We start from the raw sequence: 17,688 nt of genomic DNA, 5'->3' as shown, positions 1-17,688 counted from the left end.
CATTGTTTCTGTTAGCACGTTTTTCAAACTAGTAAATGGTGTATTACGTGAAAAGTTTTCTATATAAAAGTTGCTTTAAAATATCAAATATATCCATTTATCAAATTTATAATAGTTAGAACTTAATTAATCATAAGCTAATGATTTTCTCGTTTTACGTGCGCCACCTTTATTTTCATCGGTTTCAAACACCACCTAATACTTCCAACACAAGTTTAACAAACCGTTTGAGATGGGGTTACCACCACCGCATGGTTTGATGGTTACCAGTAGGGGTGAAAACGGTACGGCAACGAACGGAATCCACCTTTATCATTTTCGTTTTCATATTTTTTTCGGAATCGAAATCGGAATCGGAAACTCCGGATACGAAAATGGAATCAAATATTAGCAAAACCGAAAACGAAGCGAAAACGACCGGCGCGAATACAGTAACGAAAATTTATCAGAATACAAAAACCCCTCAAACTGATAAATCCAATTCTCAACTCTCAACGGTCAACAATTCATCATAAAACATAATCATATAAGTCCAATTTTTAAGTCTCAACAGCACATTACAAAACACAATCTATGAAATAAATTATCTATGTTTAAAAGAGTAATGCTGTTGATAAATCCTAATGCAGGAAAAAAAATATTCTTATGCAACTTCAGATTTGCATAACAAATATTTTGATAAAAAAATAACAGCCAAACAACATGGTATTCACTATTCAGTGCTTAAAAAAAATCCAGGGTATTTCAGTCATAAAATTTCCGGAAATTCCGAAAAAATTTCCGGAAAGTTTTCAACCGATTCCGAGTTCCGACGGAAACTGCCCTTACCGTTTCTAAGAAAATATTTCTGAATTCGTTTCCGTTTCAAAAAAAATTCCAACCGACAGATTCTGTTTCCGAAAATAGGTCCGGAATATAAAAAATTTTCTGTACCGTTTTCACCCCACCGGGGTGGCGCATGGTTTAGCCGTAATTTTAAGAACTAAAAAGATTACCGCACGTTATAACCATTCGGTTTTCTAAACCCTGATGTGCAGGCGTAGACGTGTTCGATTTGCGATATTGTAAAGCAGAACTTTTTGTCCGGCAACACATCAGAGTTGTCTTGCATTTCTTTAGAAGGGCCTTGTCACCGGGAACAGTTCCTATCAAAAAGGGTGATAAGCAGTTGATCACATATTCAGTCATCATTACGATGCAACTATTCGGACCGAGATTCATCCAATACGCCATAATGTTACAGGAAACGAACTAATGTAGCTGCTCCACTATTACGAATTTGATCGAACGGCTGAACGGCTCCAGATTCACCTCACACACTTGTATGCCAACTCGATCTTTGCCACCCATCACTAGTCTGCTAGTTTGGGAACTTCATTTTGTACTGCTGAGCAGTCTGAAAAGAGAAAAGATCTCAATCAAAATAAGCAACACGATATGCAAAAACAATACCAGGATGATGTTATCCCCTTACCATAAAGGTCGCTGTAATCATCTTTCCTGCGAACCATCTACCATGCAGTGCGCGTTGAGCAGCTGTCGCAGCTGCTACACTGTCGAAATGAAGGTACACAAAGCCAGCAGTATTTCTGTGCAATAATAGCCGATGTTAGATTTTCTTTTTTTAAAAAAACAAGGTTAGACGATTCCAAGTTGGAAACGAACAGCCAGCACAATATGAACCATTCTGTAGGCTTGTTGATAGGCATTGCCCATTTGTACCCAAAGTGATTGAATCTACCACAGTTTTAGTGCAATAAAAATGAACCTTTACAAACTATAGACAGCCTTCCAAGTATATTAGAGAAAGCCCAGAGCCCACAAAAAGCTTAGTAAATTGATAAATCTAACAAGATTACAGGAACCCTTGGGTGGCATGGATGACATGTGAGCATTTGTGCAAAATAAATGGTCATATTAGTCAAATCATAGGTGTTAAAGATAAACATGGTATGCTTATCCTAATACGATTAAGATTCGCCAAAAAAAGTAAACCAGTTACTTACTTGTCAACAAAAATGTGATTTACTGCACCAAACTTTGAGCATTCATCCTGGACATCATCTTTAATATCCAAATCAAAATCAGGATCTGTCTGTTAAAAATGAACATTCAATTAGTCGGTCAGATGCGAACATATACAATTGATGAACTGAAACTAAAACAAATAACATTTTGAATCATACAATAAAGAAATGTAAAGTGGCCATCTAAATTGAAGGAACAGAGCGATAAACTAAAACATAAATATATAAATACCTCCACTGCAGGGTCAAACATGTTCTTCAGCAATAGAAACTCAGTAGGTGAACCAATATCTGCAGATTGAGTACCAGGAATTTGTATGCCAGGAACTGTTCCAATAGCAGGTATTGTTGGTTGTATGAGTGAAGTGGTTGGCAGAGGAGCACCAGTAACCGATGCAGACGGTAACTCAACAGATGTGTTCACACCAGGAATACCAATACCACCAGTTATGCTGCAGATAAACACAAAAGAAATTATCAAAGGAGATTCAGTGAATGGAATTTTCAATGAATGTGAGGTATAACAGTACTACAAAAATAAGAATGTTTCCATTAAACCATGAAGAATGGTCTTGACAAAACTACTATACATGAATCCTGCCGATAGGGCAGTAGGTGCTATCAAGTATCAACATTTATGATTCAACATTCATGATTGCACATATAACTCCAGCAGAGAGATCTAGGATCTCACCATCTCAATCTGCACGTGTCTCAATTTTTATCCTAATCTACTCAACATTTTTCACAGAATTTTAAAATATTGGGCTTAGTTCACATAAGATCAGCTTTAGGATCAACCCATTCCTCAAATCAGATACCCCATAGAGTTTTAGACATGATAAGATGAATCAAGACAGCAGCTGGTCCCCTCATGAAAAATGAAAAAACATATCACAAGGATAGCAAAAGCAGGAAAAGCGCGTAGTAACAAATAAGATACCTGGTTGCAGTGCCACTCCGGTCCAATTTACGCATCAGCATAGCTCTAGAGCTTGCATTTAATGCCTGCACATATTTAATTAAAATATGAATACGCAAATAAAAAATGTGATGTGTATAGCCCAGCATATTTCCTGGTTTTCCCATACAACATAATGAGTACACAGTTAGCAGCAATAAAAAGATGTGGCTGCAACCTCAAAATTATAGTGACCAAGGGATAACCTAAACATACAGCTGGCAACCCACCTTCCTATGGTCAAAAACTCAAAATAAGCATTTGAAGAGACTTAAAAGTTAAACCATCACTATATTAGCATGTTATTGTTTCAAAAACACTGGTAGGTATAAGCAGAGAACAAAGAAGGGGCATCACAATCATATTCTAGGAGACTAATATCAGTAAGTGATCTGAACTGGTACATATTGACAACCTAAGCAAAGATGCCATGCTGTTATTAGTACAGTTATACTTCCATAAAAAAGCAAAGATGCCATGCCACAATTATTAATAATGTTGTACTTCCCAAAAGGATAAACATCAAGAAAAACATAGTTCATGTAAATTACTGTTTATGTCGAAATGAGAATAGCTATTGCACAACAAAAAAAAAATACTTCCAGGAAAGAGTTACTCAATAAATATTTTTTTTTCACGACACCCATTGTAGAATTAGCATTTGGTAGAATGTGCAATATAAAACACTTTTAACCACAAAATGCCTCATCCGTCTCAGCTCTATATTTTTGCCACACTAACCCATTCCTATTGTAGAGCAAGTACTATTTGGTGTAAAGTGTAATATATGAGCAAAAGATATAAAATTGCAGACAGTTTAAACTCTGAGCAATTTTTAACTCCATGGAAATATTTGTATTAGGTAAAATAAACTTAGCAAGTGTGAGCCCAAACCATAAAATTGTAGTTAAAAATTCTCTGCATACTCCCAAATTTTCAAAAGAAAGGAGCTATAAAATATGATAAATCCATTTACAAAAGACTGTACAAGAGGAAAGAAGTGGAAAGGATTGGAAAACATACCAAACCTCCACCTTCATCATCATCTAAATCTCCCGTAGTTGCACCCCCAACTTGCAAACCAGCTTGCTCAGTAACAGCCGAGACCTGATTGAAACAAATACTTGTCAGATGGATTCTTAGCATGTTCCAAATCTTTGAGCTATACTATATACATATTAAGAAATTTACCTTAATTACTCTTCCAGCAATATCAAGCTGACCATTTAAACTCTGAGCAGCTTTTGCATCTTCAAGCCGTGCGAACTGCAAAACAAAATAATTAGCATTACAGGGTTTCATGGTCAGATGTTCAGAGCCTCAAGGCATATATGGAAACTTGCCTGGATGAAACCGAAACCTTTACATAGCCCGGTTAGTGGATCTACCGGCAGCTGGACAAGCTCCACTTGCCCAAATGGTTCGAATACCTGAAATGGAGTATTCATTACCACATATAACAAGATGCACATTAAAAAAGTGTACAAGCATCAGCTATGGTACTTCAGACAAAAAGTCAAAATCTAGCAGCATCTTTCTCAAAGGATAATATTAATATTCAGGACGTCCAACTACTGTTGTTCACTAAGGAACTTCAAATAAGTCCCACTTCAATACTTCATGTACAATTGGTTGACAAAAATACCACCTTTTATCTCAGAGCCAACAATTATTTACATAGAATTGTTTTATTCGAGGTGAAAAGAAGAAACAAAATTTGCATACATTGCAAACTTGTTGCAACTAGCAATTGAATGAAAATTTTAGAAGATTGTTTTCTCAACATGAGGTACTTTATCACAAGTTATTTATTTCAGGACAATTTTGGTGAATAATTTGGGGAACAGCAACCAGTTTGAGGAAGACAAAATGGCTCTAGGATCACTTTTCAGTGGCACAGCAATGTTATTTCAAACTAGTGTTATAAGCAAGTTAGACATTAAGTACTTAAGCTGTGCCTATATTAAAATGAATAACCAAAGAAACCACGTACACCTAAATGAGATAGCAATGACACAAAAGAAACCACGCACATTAATTCAATTTTGTCATTATTTTACTATGTTTTCTCATCTACAAACTGGGAAAGCAATGTATCACTGTTTGTGCTAAAAGATTCAGTGGTTCACCTGTCTCAATTGATCCTCAGTGATATTGGAATGTAGGTTGCCAACATACAACTTTCTTGCTCCACCTGAAGCTATTCCACCTGATGCCACGTTTGACTGAACTAGATTCTTTTCAGCCTCTGAGGGCTTAACCATCACTTGTTGCCCAAGAAGCACCTGACCAGTTAGAGCTATCGCCATTGGAACAGACATAGCATCATAGAACTCAATGTACCTGCCATGTTATATAGATCTTTAGTACTCGTATCAGAGTATCCAACTAAAAACTGTCAAGGAAGTACATTTTATAAGTAGTCTCATATATGTTAGTCTTTTTTTCATAAGCTCGCAGAAACTTAGAAATTTGGATTAAACTTTTGTGTGCAGCAAACTTTTAAATTTCGTTCTTGGGCATCCTCGTTATTTCCTAAAAACCTGCACCAATTGTTTTGTCAAATAATCTGGAATCAAACTGTCCAAGATTGCTGACGGCATCAGAATGATCTAATATTCCATCTTACTTGTAACTGTCGACAATCCCAGCAGGTAGACCAAATTATAAATATTTCAGTGTGCAATCCTGTTGAGTATGACAAACTGATGAAAAATGTTCCCCAAGAAAAAAAATCAATTACGAACTATATAAGTGTTTATGCAATTATACAACCAGAAATAGATCAAAAAACAAAATGTAGTAGAGTCTGATAAGTAATATTCAAAACAAAAAAAAACTACCAATCAATTAGATTTCCAAAGAGAAATTTAAACAAAATAAATTGTCTATAAAAAGCTTTTCAGGAGACATTTGTCGTAGTAACCAAATTTATCCTATAGCATTAACTCTAATAAGCTAAACCAGACTAGACAAAGCGTGTACAAAATTGCAATTTAATGTATACTCAAGCAAGGCATACCATTTGGAAGTTGAACTGGCACGTGCCCAGGCTACAAGTAGATTTTGATTGAAGCACACTTGTTTTTTTTTTTGAGTTATGGTTCTCTTGCCAAGAGCAGGCATAGATCTGGGTAATCCTAGTTGACATAGCAATGCTACTGTTGCTTGTGTAATGATATTTGTTTGCAAGTGTGCACTTGTTCCAAATTAGCACACTTAAGCGTGAAACATGTATCTACCACTGCTGGTGGCTTCAATATGCTTCTGAGCTTTTACAAGAAAACATGCATCACGATTGTAACATGCTTATTCGAAAGCTCCTGATACTCCCCAAAAGTTCCATCAAACGACAAATTGGTGATATTGTGTGCTCAAACTGTTTGATTATTGTCTTTTCTAATGTCATATTTGCTATGTTCAAAGTATTTTGCATGTGTTATGGAAGCAAGGAGTCATCCATGACTAACAACAATCCTATGGCCGGGTCAAAATTTTAGCCCACATATTCTGGAAGTCGAATTGTTAAAGTCAAAGAACACATGTACATTCTAGAAAAAACATCCAGTGAAAGGAATGTACAATTGTACATCAGAGCAAATAAAGAGGTACCAAGAACTCACCCAACTCCTTTGGAACGCCGCGAGTTCCTGTCCATAATAAGGCGAACATCACGGACCTTCACAGAAGAGTAAGAGCAATCATTAGATGCTTGGATAAAAGTTTAATACAACCAGAAATCTTAACAATCACATAATTTCAACACAAGTGATGAGTCAATAATAAACAAGTGAAAAACACAATGTCTGTCAATTTCTCATATGTAATGTAACTATATTAACAAAATAATTAATCAGTCCAAGCCTATGTCATAAATTTGAAGTTTCGGTGTTCATCAATGCTATGCACATAGATAAAAATATTGTAAGATGGGAACAGTTTCAAATCAGAGCAGTGTGATGTAAACATGTTCTCACCTTCCCTGCTCTTGAGAAGAACTCATAGACGTCTCTTTCATCTGCCTTCAAAGATAGCTACAGTAATGCCGATGAACATTAGCATAATGCATAAAGAAGAAAAATAAAAAAGTTACTTGTGAAACCAACCTGGAAGGCAAATACAGTCCTTTGATCTCTTTCTGGATCAGCTTCTGGCTCTGCACCGTCATCTTTCCTACGTCTGCATATAAAAAAGGAACTTGAGAAAAGAGAAAAGCAGCATAATCAACACATCAAAGGATGATGAATAAAAAATATCAAAATTACAGATGGCATAATCATTGCCTATCAGAAACCCTTGATAAGCACAAAAAAAAATCAGTTATCTAAAAATCTCTCAACGTAGTAGGCTAGCAGCCAGGCCCAGTTGCTAGCTTATAAATGCATCACAAGAAAGAAAAATTGAAGATTCATGACCTGATATCCTTAGTCAGGACCAATTGCCAAGACCATCTGAAGACTGCCCTAGCGAATTGTATCTGCGAGTCCCACATTCATGTTCAATATTCAAGTTTGACAAACCTAGATGATATAATGACAGTAAGCTACATCAGACATTTAGAAGCTATGCAGATCACCAGAGATAGAACCATCGCTATGTTCCATGTGTACACAAAGAACAGGCAAAACCAAATTCAACACATAATCACTAACTTTTCGATAAAAAAATTGCGTGCATTCAATAAGTAACATCCTATACCCATCTCACACAACTTTAATCACTTTAAGTATCCCCAAGAAAAATTAACTATTTGATAATGCAATCCATAGCTAACACAAGATAAAACCCCTATTGAAACACATAAATTTCACAGGAATTCGATAAAAACCATTAAATTACACAAGGGCCTAGGGGTTTCTACTAAAGCAAATCACATCAACGATTCTATCATATTCCAGGTGTTGCAATAGATATTCCAGATGTTGCAATAGAGGTGTTGCAATAGAGAGGTTGGGGAGTTGAGAAATTCTCACCTAACATCGCGGTCACGGTAGTCACGGTTGCGGTCGCTGCGTTCGCGCTCCTTCTGGAGCTCCCTCACCATCTCCTCCTCCTCCGTGCGGCGACGCTCAGGGCGGCTGCTGCTTCTTCGTTCCCTCCCGCTATCCCTCTCCCTGCGCCTGTCCCTCTCGCTGTCCCTGTCCCTGTCCCTGTCCCTGCTCCTATCCTTCTCCGCTTCCTTGCTCCTATCCTTCTCCCCATCCTTGCCCCTATCCTTCTCCGCATCCTTGCCGCGGCTGCGGCTGCTCCTCTCCTTCTCCTTCCCGTCATCCCGATCCCGGTGCTCCCGGCCGCCGCCGCCGCCTCGGTGCCGGTCACGGTCCCGGTCCCGGTCCTCCCCGGAGCGTGAGCGCTTCGACCCGCGCTCCTCGTCGTCGCGGCCGCCGCCGGAGGAGCGCCGGCGGGAGCCGGCGCGGTCCTTCTCGCCGGAGCCGTTGGTCGACGGCGCGGAGGGCTCGACCGTCTTCTCTAGGTACTCGTACTCGTCGAACTCCATGGCGGCGCCGCTCGTCGACTCGCGTGGAGACCTGGATTTGGTGGGGGGGAGAAGAAGCAGAAACCCTAGAAGGAGCGCTCGACGATCGAAACGTAGCGGATGTTGGAAGGGGAAAGATAAAACCCTGTAAATCAATTGGACTCCTTGCTTTGAAGATTAAAAGCCCACCAAACAAGGCCACATATTCTTTTAGATGGGCCTCAATGCCTCTCATATATCAAAGCATTTGAGCATTGTACATTATTACGAATTATTACGAAAGACGACCGGTGGAGGTGGGAAAATCGGTCGCTCCCCTCCCCCATGCGCACGCTCCTCTCTCCCTATCTAGACCCACCCACTTATCCCTCCTCTTGTTCCATAAAAGATATTCCACCTAGTGTATTTATAATGTTTCACTACGTATAGATCTAATGTTGCAGTGAACTGAAATACTCCATTGCAACAAAAAAACCCACATATTTTTAAAACTCTCTATTAAGAAAATTTGGTTTATTTTTTATTCCATAAAAATGTTTCACCTAGTGTACTCACAATATTTCACTATGTATAGATCTAATGTTGTAGTGAATGAAACATTCCATTGCAATAAAAAACCCACATATTTTGGAAACCCCCTATTAAGGGTATTAAGGGAATTTGGTTTATTTTTTGTTCCACCGAAAAATATTTCACCTAGTATACTCACAATGTTTCACTATGTATAGATCTAATGTTGCAGTGAACTGAAACATTCTTTCGCTATTTGCTGAAACATTGTTTTTATATAAGGTGAAACAACACCCGATTTAAACGAGCGAAACATTTTCGATCTACTTAATGAAACAATTCCGATATACCTGGTGGAACATCGTGCAACATTTAAAAATAATTCAATAATAAGCTATTTTTTTCGTCGGAATATATCCATGTGTGGTCTTGTTTTGAAGATTTAATTACAACGAATTTAATGGTGCAATCGGATCATGATTTGGATAAGTAATTTACGAGAAAATCAGTTGCACGTAAAGCGGTCGTTGACGTCAGCGTCCGATTTTGCTCCAAACGGATTGGTCGCCCGAGCCGTAGACTCATCCAGATGAAATTTTTATTTTTCCTTTTCCCCTTTAACTTCTGGGATGGGAAAGGTGTTGGATAATAAAACGCCAAATCTATCTCAACTTAACGAGCTATGGCCACGAAACGTGAGGGAAGTACTACTATACGTTATACACATGCAAGTATTTTTTTTGCTATTAGGCTATGCAGGTCTTTTTTACCTTCTTAAAAAATTTACTCTTAAATTACTTATCTGATCTACAATCTAATTATACCATTGTGTTCGTTGCAATTAAATCTTTATAACAAGATCTTACATATATCCGATCTACAATCTAATTACACCATTGTGTTCGTTGCAATTAAATCTTTATAGCAAGATTTTACATGACTATATTATGATGATAAAACATTTATGTTGTAAATTACTTTTATTATATATGTAAGTTACTTTTATCGTATTGTCGGAGGATGGACTCCTCGAGCGGGGGACCGTGAGGCCCCTCCTTTGTTAGTTCGGCTGGAGGCAGCGAGTGAAAGTTGAGGAGTTGGTAGGATTAAGAGAGATCGAGGGGGTCAGGCCCTCGACGAAGATGAGATACTCGATAGTTATCCAGGTTCGGCCGCTAAGAAGCGTAATACCCTATTCATGTATATGATGATTTTTCTGAGCTTACAAAGTCTCTGAATCTCTATTGTACAAGGTAGGGCTAAGTGTTCCACCTCTTGATTGATCGATCTCCCTCCTCACTAGAAATGGACCTCCTTTTATACTCCAAGGGATTCCCACTTGCATTGGGAGTGTTGCCTAGTGAAGAGGGAAAATATTCTCTATATTAAATGTGTGTCTTGTGCCTCAACCTAGAAGTCGTCTATACATCGGCTGCTGTGTGGAGCCTATCAAATCATGGCGGCTGATGTAGGCCGACTCGGGGAGGATCCCCATCATTTACCATTTAATGGAGGTGGACTTGGGGGCGCGCATGTACCGGGAACACGATCTCGGGCATGTCCGGAGCGGTCAAGCCGACTCTGGACAGTCGAGAGGCGCTGGGCCAATCATCATCGCGATGGGATGGGGCATACCTGCCGCACCGCCGCACGCCGCCTGACACACGGCCAAAGCGCGCCTGGCTTTGCCGCCGTCTCATCTATCATTTGACCGGTCACGCACCGGTCATGAGTTAGTCAGGTGCGCAGCACGCCGCATTTAATGTGGCATGGTGCGTCTGCTCTACCCGCACTAAATGTGGTTAGGTGGGTGCTAAGGGGTGTCCACCTAACATCACTTGCATGGCGGCCATGTGGTGACCGCCCCGAGGAGTCTGACCCCTCGGGCTAGGGAGGGGCGGCTGCAACCCATCCACGGGCCCGATCCCCTCGGGGGAAGCGCCACGTGGACATAGGGGGGCGGCTTCTCCCCTTTAAGCATGGTACCCCGGACCCATATCATCGACACATATATATAAATTACTATTAGATTTGATTAAATTACTTCTCACACATTCATAATGCTCTGAGTTGATTGCTTGTATTATTGCTCTTAGTCAATTCCATAATTTGTACTGATTAAATTTAATTTCTAGATAGACCCATATTTTTATCCCTACAACGGATTTACTTCTAATGTCGTAACAACTTACTTTTATTCTATGCTAAGTTATTTTTATGATTTATATTAATTGCTTTCAGTCTTTATTAAATTTACTTTCATAAATGTATTTACGTGAAAATCTTCTCTACACTTTCCTTTTGAATTTACTCCATATAGTTTCTTATTTCAACTCACTCATAATTTAATTACTTCTAATGCTATATAGAGTTACTTCTATTGCATAGCTAAGTTACTTCTACAATTTAAATAAATTACTTTTAAATTAATAAAACGTTTGAAAATATTCAACATGGATCTTGTTTCGTCGTATATTTTGAGTGGAGTACAATGATACAAATAGATAAAAAAAATATGTGATTTAAAAAATATAAGTCATTAAAGAGGTAAAAAAGACAAGCACCATGATATTCAAAATCTGGGATGAAGTGGTCGCTGCTCTAAGCAAACGGGCAACCGATCGCTTTGTAGTCACGTCCGTAAAATTATTAGCAACTAAATACAATATGCATCATTAAATAGTTGCTAAAGATCTTCAGGTCCTTGAGTTATTTCTATATGTACTCACAGTACAATTTGATGCTGCGATCATCTCAATAGTTTATCTAATCATCTGCTGATCATGGAAAAACAAAAGCAGATCAAAAATTGAACATACGGCATATGCGATAGAGTATCTAAGTCACTTGGGCAATATTGAGGTTTTATCGAGAAATTTAACAATATGCCACTCTATAGAGGTGGCTTTAACAAGATGCCACCCAATAGAATGTCTTTATAAAAATACCACTATGCATAGAGGATGCTTTTTAATAAAATGCCACTTTAGGGTGATTAGAGAATCTGTGTGACACGTGCTGCCCGCAAAAAATATCCACGTCTACTCACCAGCGTCCTCTCCCCCCTCCTCCCCACCGCCGCCACCCATGCAAATCCCAAGCTCCTGCCGCATCCGCCACCATAGCAGCAGCCGCTGCCGCCATCTCCAGCCTCCACTTCGCCTCCTCCTCCACGCCGTGCTCCCCTCTTCGCCGTCCCCGCCACTCCTCCCTGCCCTCTTCGCCGTCGTCGTCGCGCTCTCCGAACACCCCCGTGGCGGGCGCCAGGCTGCACGGAGCCGGCGAGCGAGATGTGGCCCACCGCCGCGTCCCTCTGCCTAGGAGCCGACGTCGACGGAAGCGCGACGGACAACGGCAGCCAACTCTGGCGGGCGCGCGGAAGGGCGACGAAAGTGACAGCTGAGCGGGGGAGCAGCTGCAACGACTCCGACGAGCACGCGGAAGGGCGATGAAAGCGGTGGCCAAGCGGGGGAGCAGCGGCGACAACCGCCCGGGCGAGAGAGGCCTCTAATCACCCCTAAAGTGTGATTAAAAGCCTCTAATCACCCAAAAATGTGATTAAAAGCCTCTAATCACCCCAAAGTGGCATTTCATTAAGAAGTATCATCTATGGAGTGACATTTTTATAAGGACATCCTATAAGGTGGCATCCTGTTAAAACCACCCTCATGGGGTGGCATATTGTTAAATTTCTCACCTAGGAGGCGGGTGATTGGTAGGGATGAAGGGCAGCTGCGACCTCCCTCGCAGAGGAGGATGGGGAGGGGCGACCTCGTGACTCGTGTGTCGTGGGAGAGGGAGGGATGGCTGGACTGGCGATGGCGATGGCGCTGGGTCGGGAGAGAGGCGTGTGGCTTCGCCCACCGCGGAGGGAGGTGATGCAGATGCAGTGGACCACGGCTAGACGTTTGGGGAACACAATTTGGTGGCTGTGATGCGAAATTGCAGATAGACAAACACGAAGGATGGCTCGATCGCTCGATTGAAATCTAACGGCCAGGGAAAATAGGGGTGACGTGGAAGCAGGAAAACATAGAGAATTGCTATTAACTGCACTAAGTGGGGATCACTTGTACAATATTATAGGATTTACAGAAAAAGTATACATAATTGTATGTTTTGTGCATAAATTTTATACAAAATCAAACTAATTACTTAAAAAAACATATAAAATGTACGTAGGTGGACTATAAAGCAGGCGTCCAATGAAAAATAATAAGATAATGAGGTCATGCAGCGGTGAAGAAAACAAAAGGTTGATAACTCATGTAGCACCAAAAATAAGAGGACGATAAGGGGTCATGTAGGTGCAAAAGGCAACGGGGTAACAACTCATAAATAAGAGCATGGTTATAGTCGCGCGAATGCGTGAGTTTATAAGCTAGTACTATTGAATAGGGAATGTAAAAATGGCAACAATTTTAGAAAACCAAATGGTGGAAGGGCCACATAAAACTGGGGATTAAACACTTATTATAGTTATAGGGGAACGCCTGAACCCACTCCAATACAGATGTTTGTGTTTTGACAGCATAGAAAACCTTTAGCTAATCTTTCTGAACAGTTGAATGTTGTCATGATTGAAGCCTAATGTCTATACGCAAGCAATTTTCCTTCCATCATTCACCAAATGAAAATGTATTTCATTTTCCATGAGCAGCGACATTGTAAATCAGATCCTTCAAAACAGTAGGACAGCTCCGTATAAAATACAGAAAGTCACTTGATTCCATGAACTCGACTAGAGCCGTTGAGGAGCTGAGGAACTCAAAGCACACCTCCTTAAGACGTATGCAGTGGTGCTTCTCGGCCAACACCAACATGATTGCCAGGGAGTCTGTATTGATATGGTTGCATAATCTATCTTCGCAGATCAACATGAGCCTCTGCAGTCCATACGTATCCGATGCGACGAGCAGATGTTGAGCCATTGCTACCTCGTCTTCTTGGTCCATCTTTGGCAACATATCCGTGTAGATAAAGATAAGTAGAGCCTCGAACATCTGTGCATCCATACCATCAATCTGTATAGCATCTGTCGTGGTGCCTTCCTTCAATGGCCCGAAGAGCTCCGCCTTAACACTGGTGATCGTGCCGCGAGCACTAGTCGGTGCGCCGTGAATATCTCACTGCGGACCATGAACTCAACGTCGGCGCCCTGTTTACTTGAGAGGAGATCACCGTAATGACTGTGCAAGTTCGATGGTGGTACCTTGACGGAAGGTGCTCCCTTGGTGATAACTAAATGGACACTGACGGCGAAGCAGTCGTCCTTGAGATGTTTCGATTGCTCCATATCTTCCCTTCTAATGAATTTGTGGAAGCCAAAGGAGCTATTAAGTGAGAAGCTAAACATTCGGGTGGTATGGGTGCGTGACAGCACCGGCTTCCCGTCTTGGTCGAGTAAGCTAAATGTAACCTGTCCCATCACAGGCTCATCGACCGCGTCTTCGAGGAAAAGGTAGAAGGAGATGTAGTCCTTGCAACCAGTGGCGGACACAGGATTAAAATCATGATGGGGCGGAGATATTTGCTTCATAAGGACACTAAACGGAACTAATATCATATTTATACTATAATTAAGGCAAACAAAACAATTTTAAAGCAAACCAATAATATTTGCGCAATACATAATTCATCATACGCCAAAAGACTCATAAAGCATTGTTGATAGATATATTTAAAAAAGATAAATATATGAGAAGACATACCGGCAATAAAACACTAAGCTCTTCTAGGGACTCTAGAAGGTTTAGGCAACTCTATTCGTTGGTCACCCATGACTCTCCTTAACTTTTTCAAAATCAAGCCCTCTAAAATCTCCTTCTCAATGTAGCACGATGTCAAATCATTGAGCCATTTATCGGACATCCTACTGCGCAAATCTGTCTTGATTATATTCATAGCTGAGACAGTGAGACACTAATTTAGTGATTTGTTTGTTGATTCGCTGAGAGGAGTGAGAGCATGAGACGTTGCTTACTTAGTAACTTGCTGATTGATTCACTGCCCGAGCAGCCAGCAGGAGGCGAGGTCGGCACTCGGCAGGTCTCGAGCAGGCGAGCAGGAGGCGAGGTCGGCAGGCGCTGGCGGTGGCGGACCTTGGCGCTGGCGGGCGGCGGCCTGGCCGTGGCCGGCTGCGAGCGGCGTCAGGCCGGGCGGCCGGCCGTCGGGCGTCGGCCGTCGCTGCTCGCTAGACGCTAGGGCACCTGACGGTGGGCGGTGGCGGCTAGGCGTCGTGCCGTCGTCGTCTGTCCTCTGCGGTGCGCTCCCTGTGCGGCGGACAGTGGTGGCGGCGTGTAGGCATCGCCAGCGACCGGCGTGGCGCCTGGCGCGGAGGCGGACTGGCGGAGGAAGTCGACCGACGTCTCGGCTTCTGTCTCTCTCGGCGAGCGAGCGATGCGGGAGAAACAGAGAAACGAAACGTCGCGCTCGAGACAGAAGCGGACACTGATGGGCCGTCGCGCGTGGGCTTTCTACATATGACAATTTTTAAATAGATATGGCCAAGGGGGTGTGGGGCGACGCGGGCTGTAGCTGGGTCGGCCGCCCAATGGGCAGTTCCGCCCCTGCGTGCAACAATAGTTGATGTGCCAGGTATGGCCTCCAGCACTGAACGGAAAAGATCTGAGCTTATAGTTGGCTTCCAATGCGCTAGAATACCCGTCGATCTTGAGTACGTGGTTGGCTCGCGCAGCCACAATTGTGGAGGAACATCGCCGGCGCTGGAGGCGAGAGTCGTCGTCGTCGTCGTCATGACAGGATGTACGTATGAAGGAGACACTCGTCCTGTGCGTGTTTTGATAGGTTTGCCGAGTTAAAAGGGATTGATTTCCTGGTGTAAATTTGATAGGGAATCTGGGAACGGGAAGAAGCAATAAATCTCCCGCACGGTTAGCTTCCAACTCCAACTGCGTGCGTGCTCGGAGCCTCGGAGAACTGCCATTTTCGATTCACCTTTCCTGTTTTACTTGACCTTTCCGTTTTACTGATAGACCTATCCTTTCATTTTGTATGGTTCAATAGTTCACGACCGATCGATCGCTGCTATTTATTGCGCAACAGGTGGCGTCGGGCAAGTCATTGATTAGATCAGTAGTTGTCTCGCTAATACGTACTAAAAGCATTGATTAGGGTAGTATCTTAACTAATTAAAAAAAAAGGTGACGAAACTAGGGACGTGGGTACCATGAGCCTAAAGAGCGCGTGCGCCAGCTACGCAATCTAGCGCGTATACGCTAATTGATGTATATATAGCATCGATGGTAGCCGCAACGAACATTCGAGTGCAAAAAAAAGCAAGTGATCCACGAAAAAGAAGGAAGGTGAATCCAAGGTTGCAGACCAAAAGGAAGGAATCCTTGGTAAAAGAAGGAATTAATTGCTAATTAAGCAATTGGACGCTAAAAACTCACGATCGAGAAACGAGATTAATTGCTTCTCCCTACGTCCTGCCATGACGATGGCGACGACCCTCGCCTCCGGTGCCGGCGATGGTCCTGCGCCATCGTCCGCCTCCACGGCCGTAACAACGCGAGCCAGCCACGTTCTCAAGATCGACGGCTGTCACACCCTGAAAATTCAAAATATATAAATTGTTGTTTAAATGGAATTTTTAGAAATAATTTTAAAAGTCTTGAAAAGAAAATCTAAGTTTAATTAATAAATTCCAATATAAAATTGGGCAAGATAAAATTTCATTAAATACTTTGCTTAATTCTATAATTCCTAGATTTTTCTGGGATTTATTTGAGCTAAGAAAGTATTTTTAATAAATGGAATTGCATTTAAGAAATAATTTTAATTGAAAAAGGTTTTAAAAAGTCTTCTTTTGGCTTTGGGCCGAAAGTCGGCCCAAAACCGTTCTCTCTCTCCTCGGCCCAGTCCGGCCCAGTCCGCAGCCGCCCGCGCGAGCGCGCTGTCGCTGACAGGTGGGGCCCACCCGTCAGTCGTCGTCTACCTTCGGCCGCCGCCGCCCGAAACCCTAGTTTCGCGCCGCCGCCGTTTCCTTTCCAAATCCGGCCGCTCCTTTCCTTCTCCGGCCGAATCAATAGAGGGGAAATGATCCTCGGGATCTCCTCTACCTTTTCTCCTTTGGAATCTTTGGTTAAATCGCTTTGGAAAGCTTTGGAATCGAGTTCGATTCGGATCGGTTTTCCCTCTCTCCAAGCCGAAGGTTTCCTTCGCCGTTGCCGTCGCCGTGGGCCTTCGCCGCCGCCTCCGAGCCCCTTTAAAAGGACCCCCGGTGTCTCCTCTACCCGTCGCAGCCCTCGCCTTCGCCTCTCGTCGTCGGAAGAGCTTTAGCGCCGTGCGCCCTAGTTTCGCCGTCGCCGCAGCAGCTTCAGCCGTGCTCCGCCGTCGCTCCAGCCGTCGTCGTCGCTCGGGAAGACCGCCGTCGTCATCGTCAGGTCGCCGCCGTCCTCGTCCGCCCCTTCGCAGCCGTCGGAACCCGCCGGAGCGTCGTCGCCGTCGACAACCCGAAGGTAGCCGCCGCTTCCTTCTCGTCGCCGTCGTCGTCCGTTCCTTTTCCGCCGCCGTTTTGGTCACCGGTGTGTTCGCCGCGTTGTCCTCTACGTGCTGGTGCCCTCCGTTGGTGCCGTGGTGCCGCCGTTCGCCGGCGAGTGTCCGCCGCCCGAGCCGTCTTCTTCGCCGAGCCGCCGCCGTCGTCGGTGACGTCATCGCTGACGTCATCGGGATCCTCTCCCGTGAGCCGG

The 17,688-nt window shown here is 42.7% G+C and overlaps 1 protein-coding gene and 1 pseudogene across 3 annotated transcripts; both read right to left on the bottom strand.

The window, feature by feature from the left end:
* Window positions 1-1,076: 1,076 nt before the first annotated feature.
* LOC9269341 (uncharacterized) lies at window positions 1,077-8,586 on the bottom strand. 3 transcript variants are annotated; one of them, XM_026020854.2, is made up of 14 exons: window positions 7,962-8,137; window positions 7,404-7,508; window positions 7,095-7,167; window positions 6,966-7,022; window positions 6,612-6,667; window positions 5,118-5,331; window positions 4,332-4,418; window positions 4,180-4,254; window positions 4,012-4,095; window positions 2,971-3,035; window positions 2,260-2,479; window positions 2,007-2,095; window positions 1,475-1,589; window positions 1,077-1,396 (listed from the first exon to the last, which is right to left on the bottom strand). In XM_026020854.2, the coding sequence occupies exons 2-14, from the start codon at window positions 7,478-7,480 to the stop codon at window positions 1,361-1,363; spliced, it is 1,248 nt and encodes a 415-aa protein (XP_025876639.1). In that variant the 5' UTR covers window positions 7,481-7,508; window positions 7,962-8,137; the 3' UTR covers window positions 1,077-1,360. The 3 variants fall into 3 exon arrangements, with proteins under 3 accessions (XP_025876639.1, XP_015614829.1, XP_025876640.1); XM_015759343.2 differs by lacking the exon at window positions 7,404-7,508 and having other exon boundaries at window positions 7,962-8,586; XM_026020855.2 differs by lacking the exons at window positions 6,966-7,022; window positions 7,095-7,167; window positions 7,404-7,508; window positions 7,962-8,137 and adding an exon at window positions 5,618-5,676 and having other exon boundaries at window positions 6,612-6,664.
* Window positions 8,587-13,435: 4,849 nt separating this feature from the next.
* Window positions 13,436-15,731, bottom strand: LOC136353767 (BTB/POZ and MATH domain-containing protein 3-like; annotated as a pseudogene).
* Window positions 15,732-17,688: the final 1,957 nt, after the last annotated feature.

Source organism: Oryza sativa, chromosome 10, assembly GCF_034140825.1.
Source record: "Oryza sativa Japonica Group chromosome 10, ASM3414082v1".
Lineage (NCBI taxonomy): Eukaryota > Viridiplantae > Streptophyta > Magnoliopsida > Poales > Poaceae > Oryza > Oryza sativa.
Note: the sequence above shows the minus strand (reverse complement) of the source record. Positions and strands in the feature narration are given on the sequence as shown.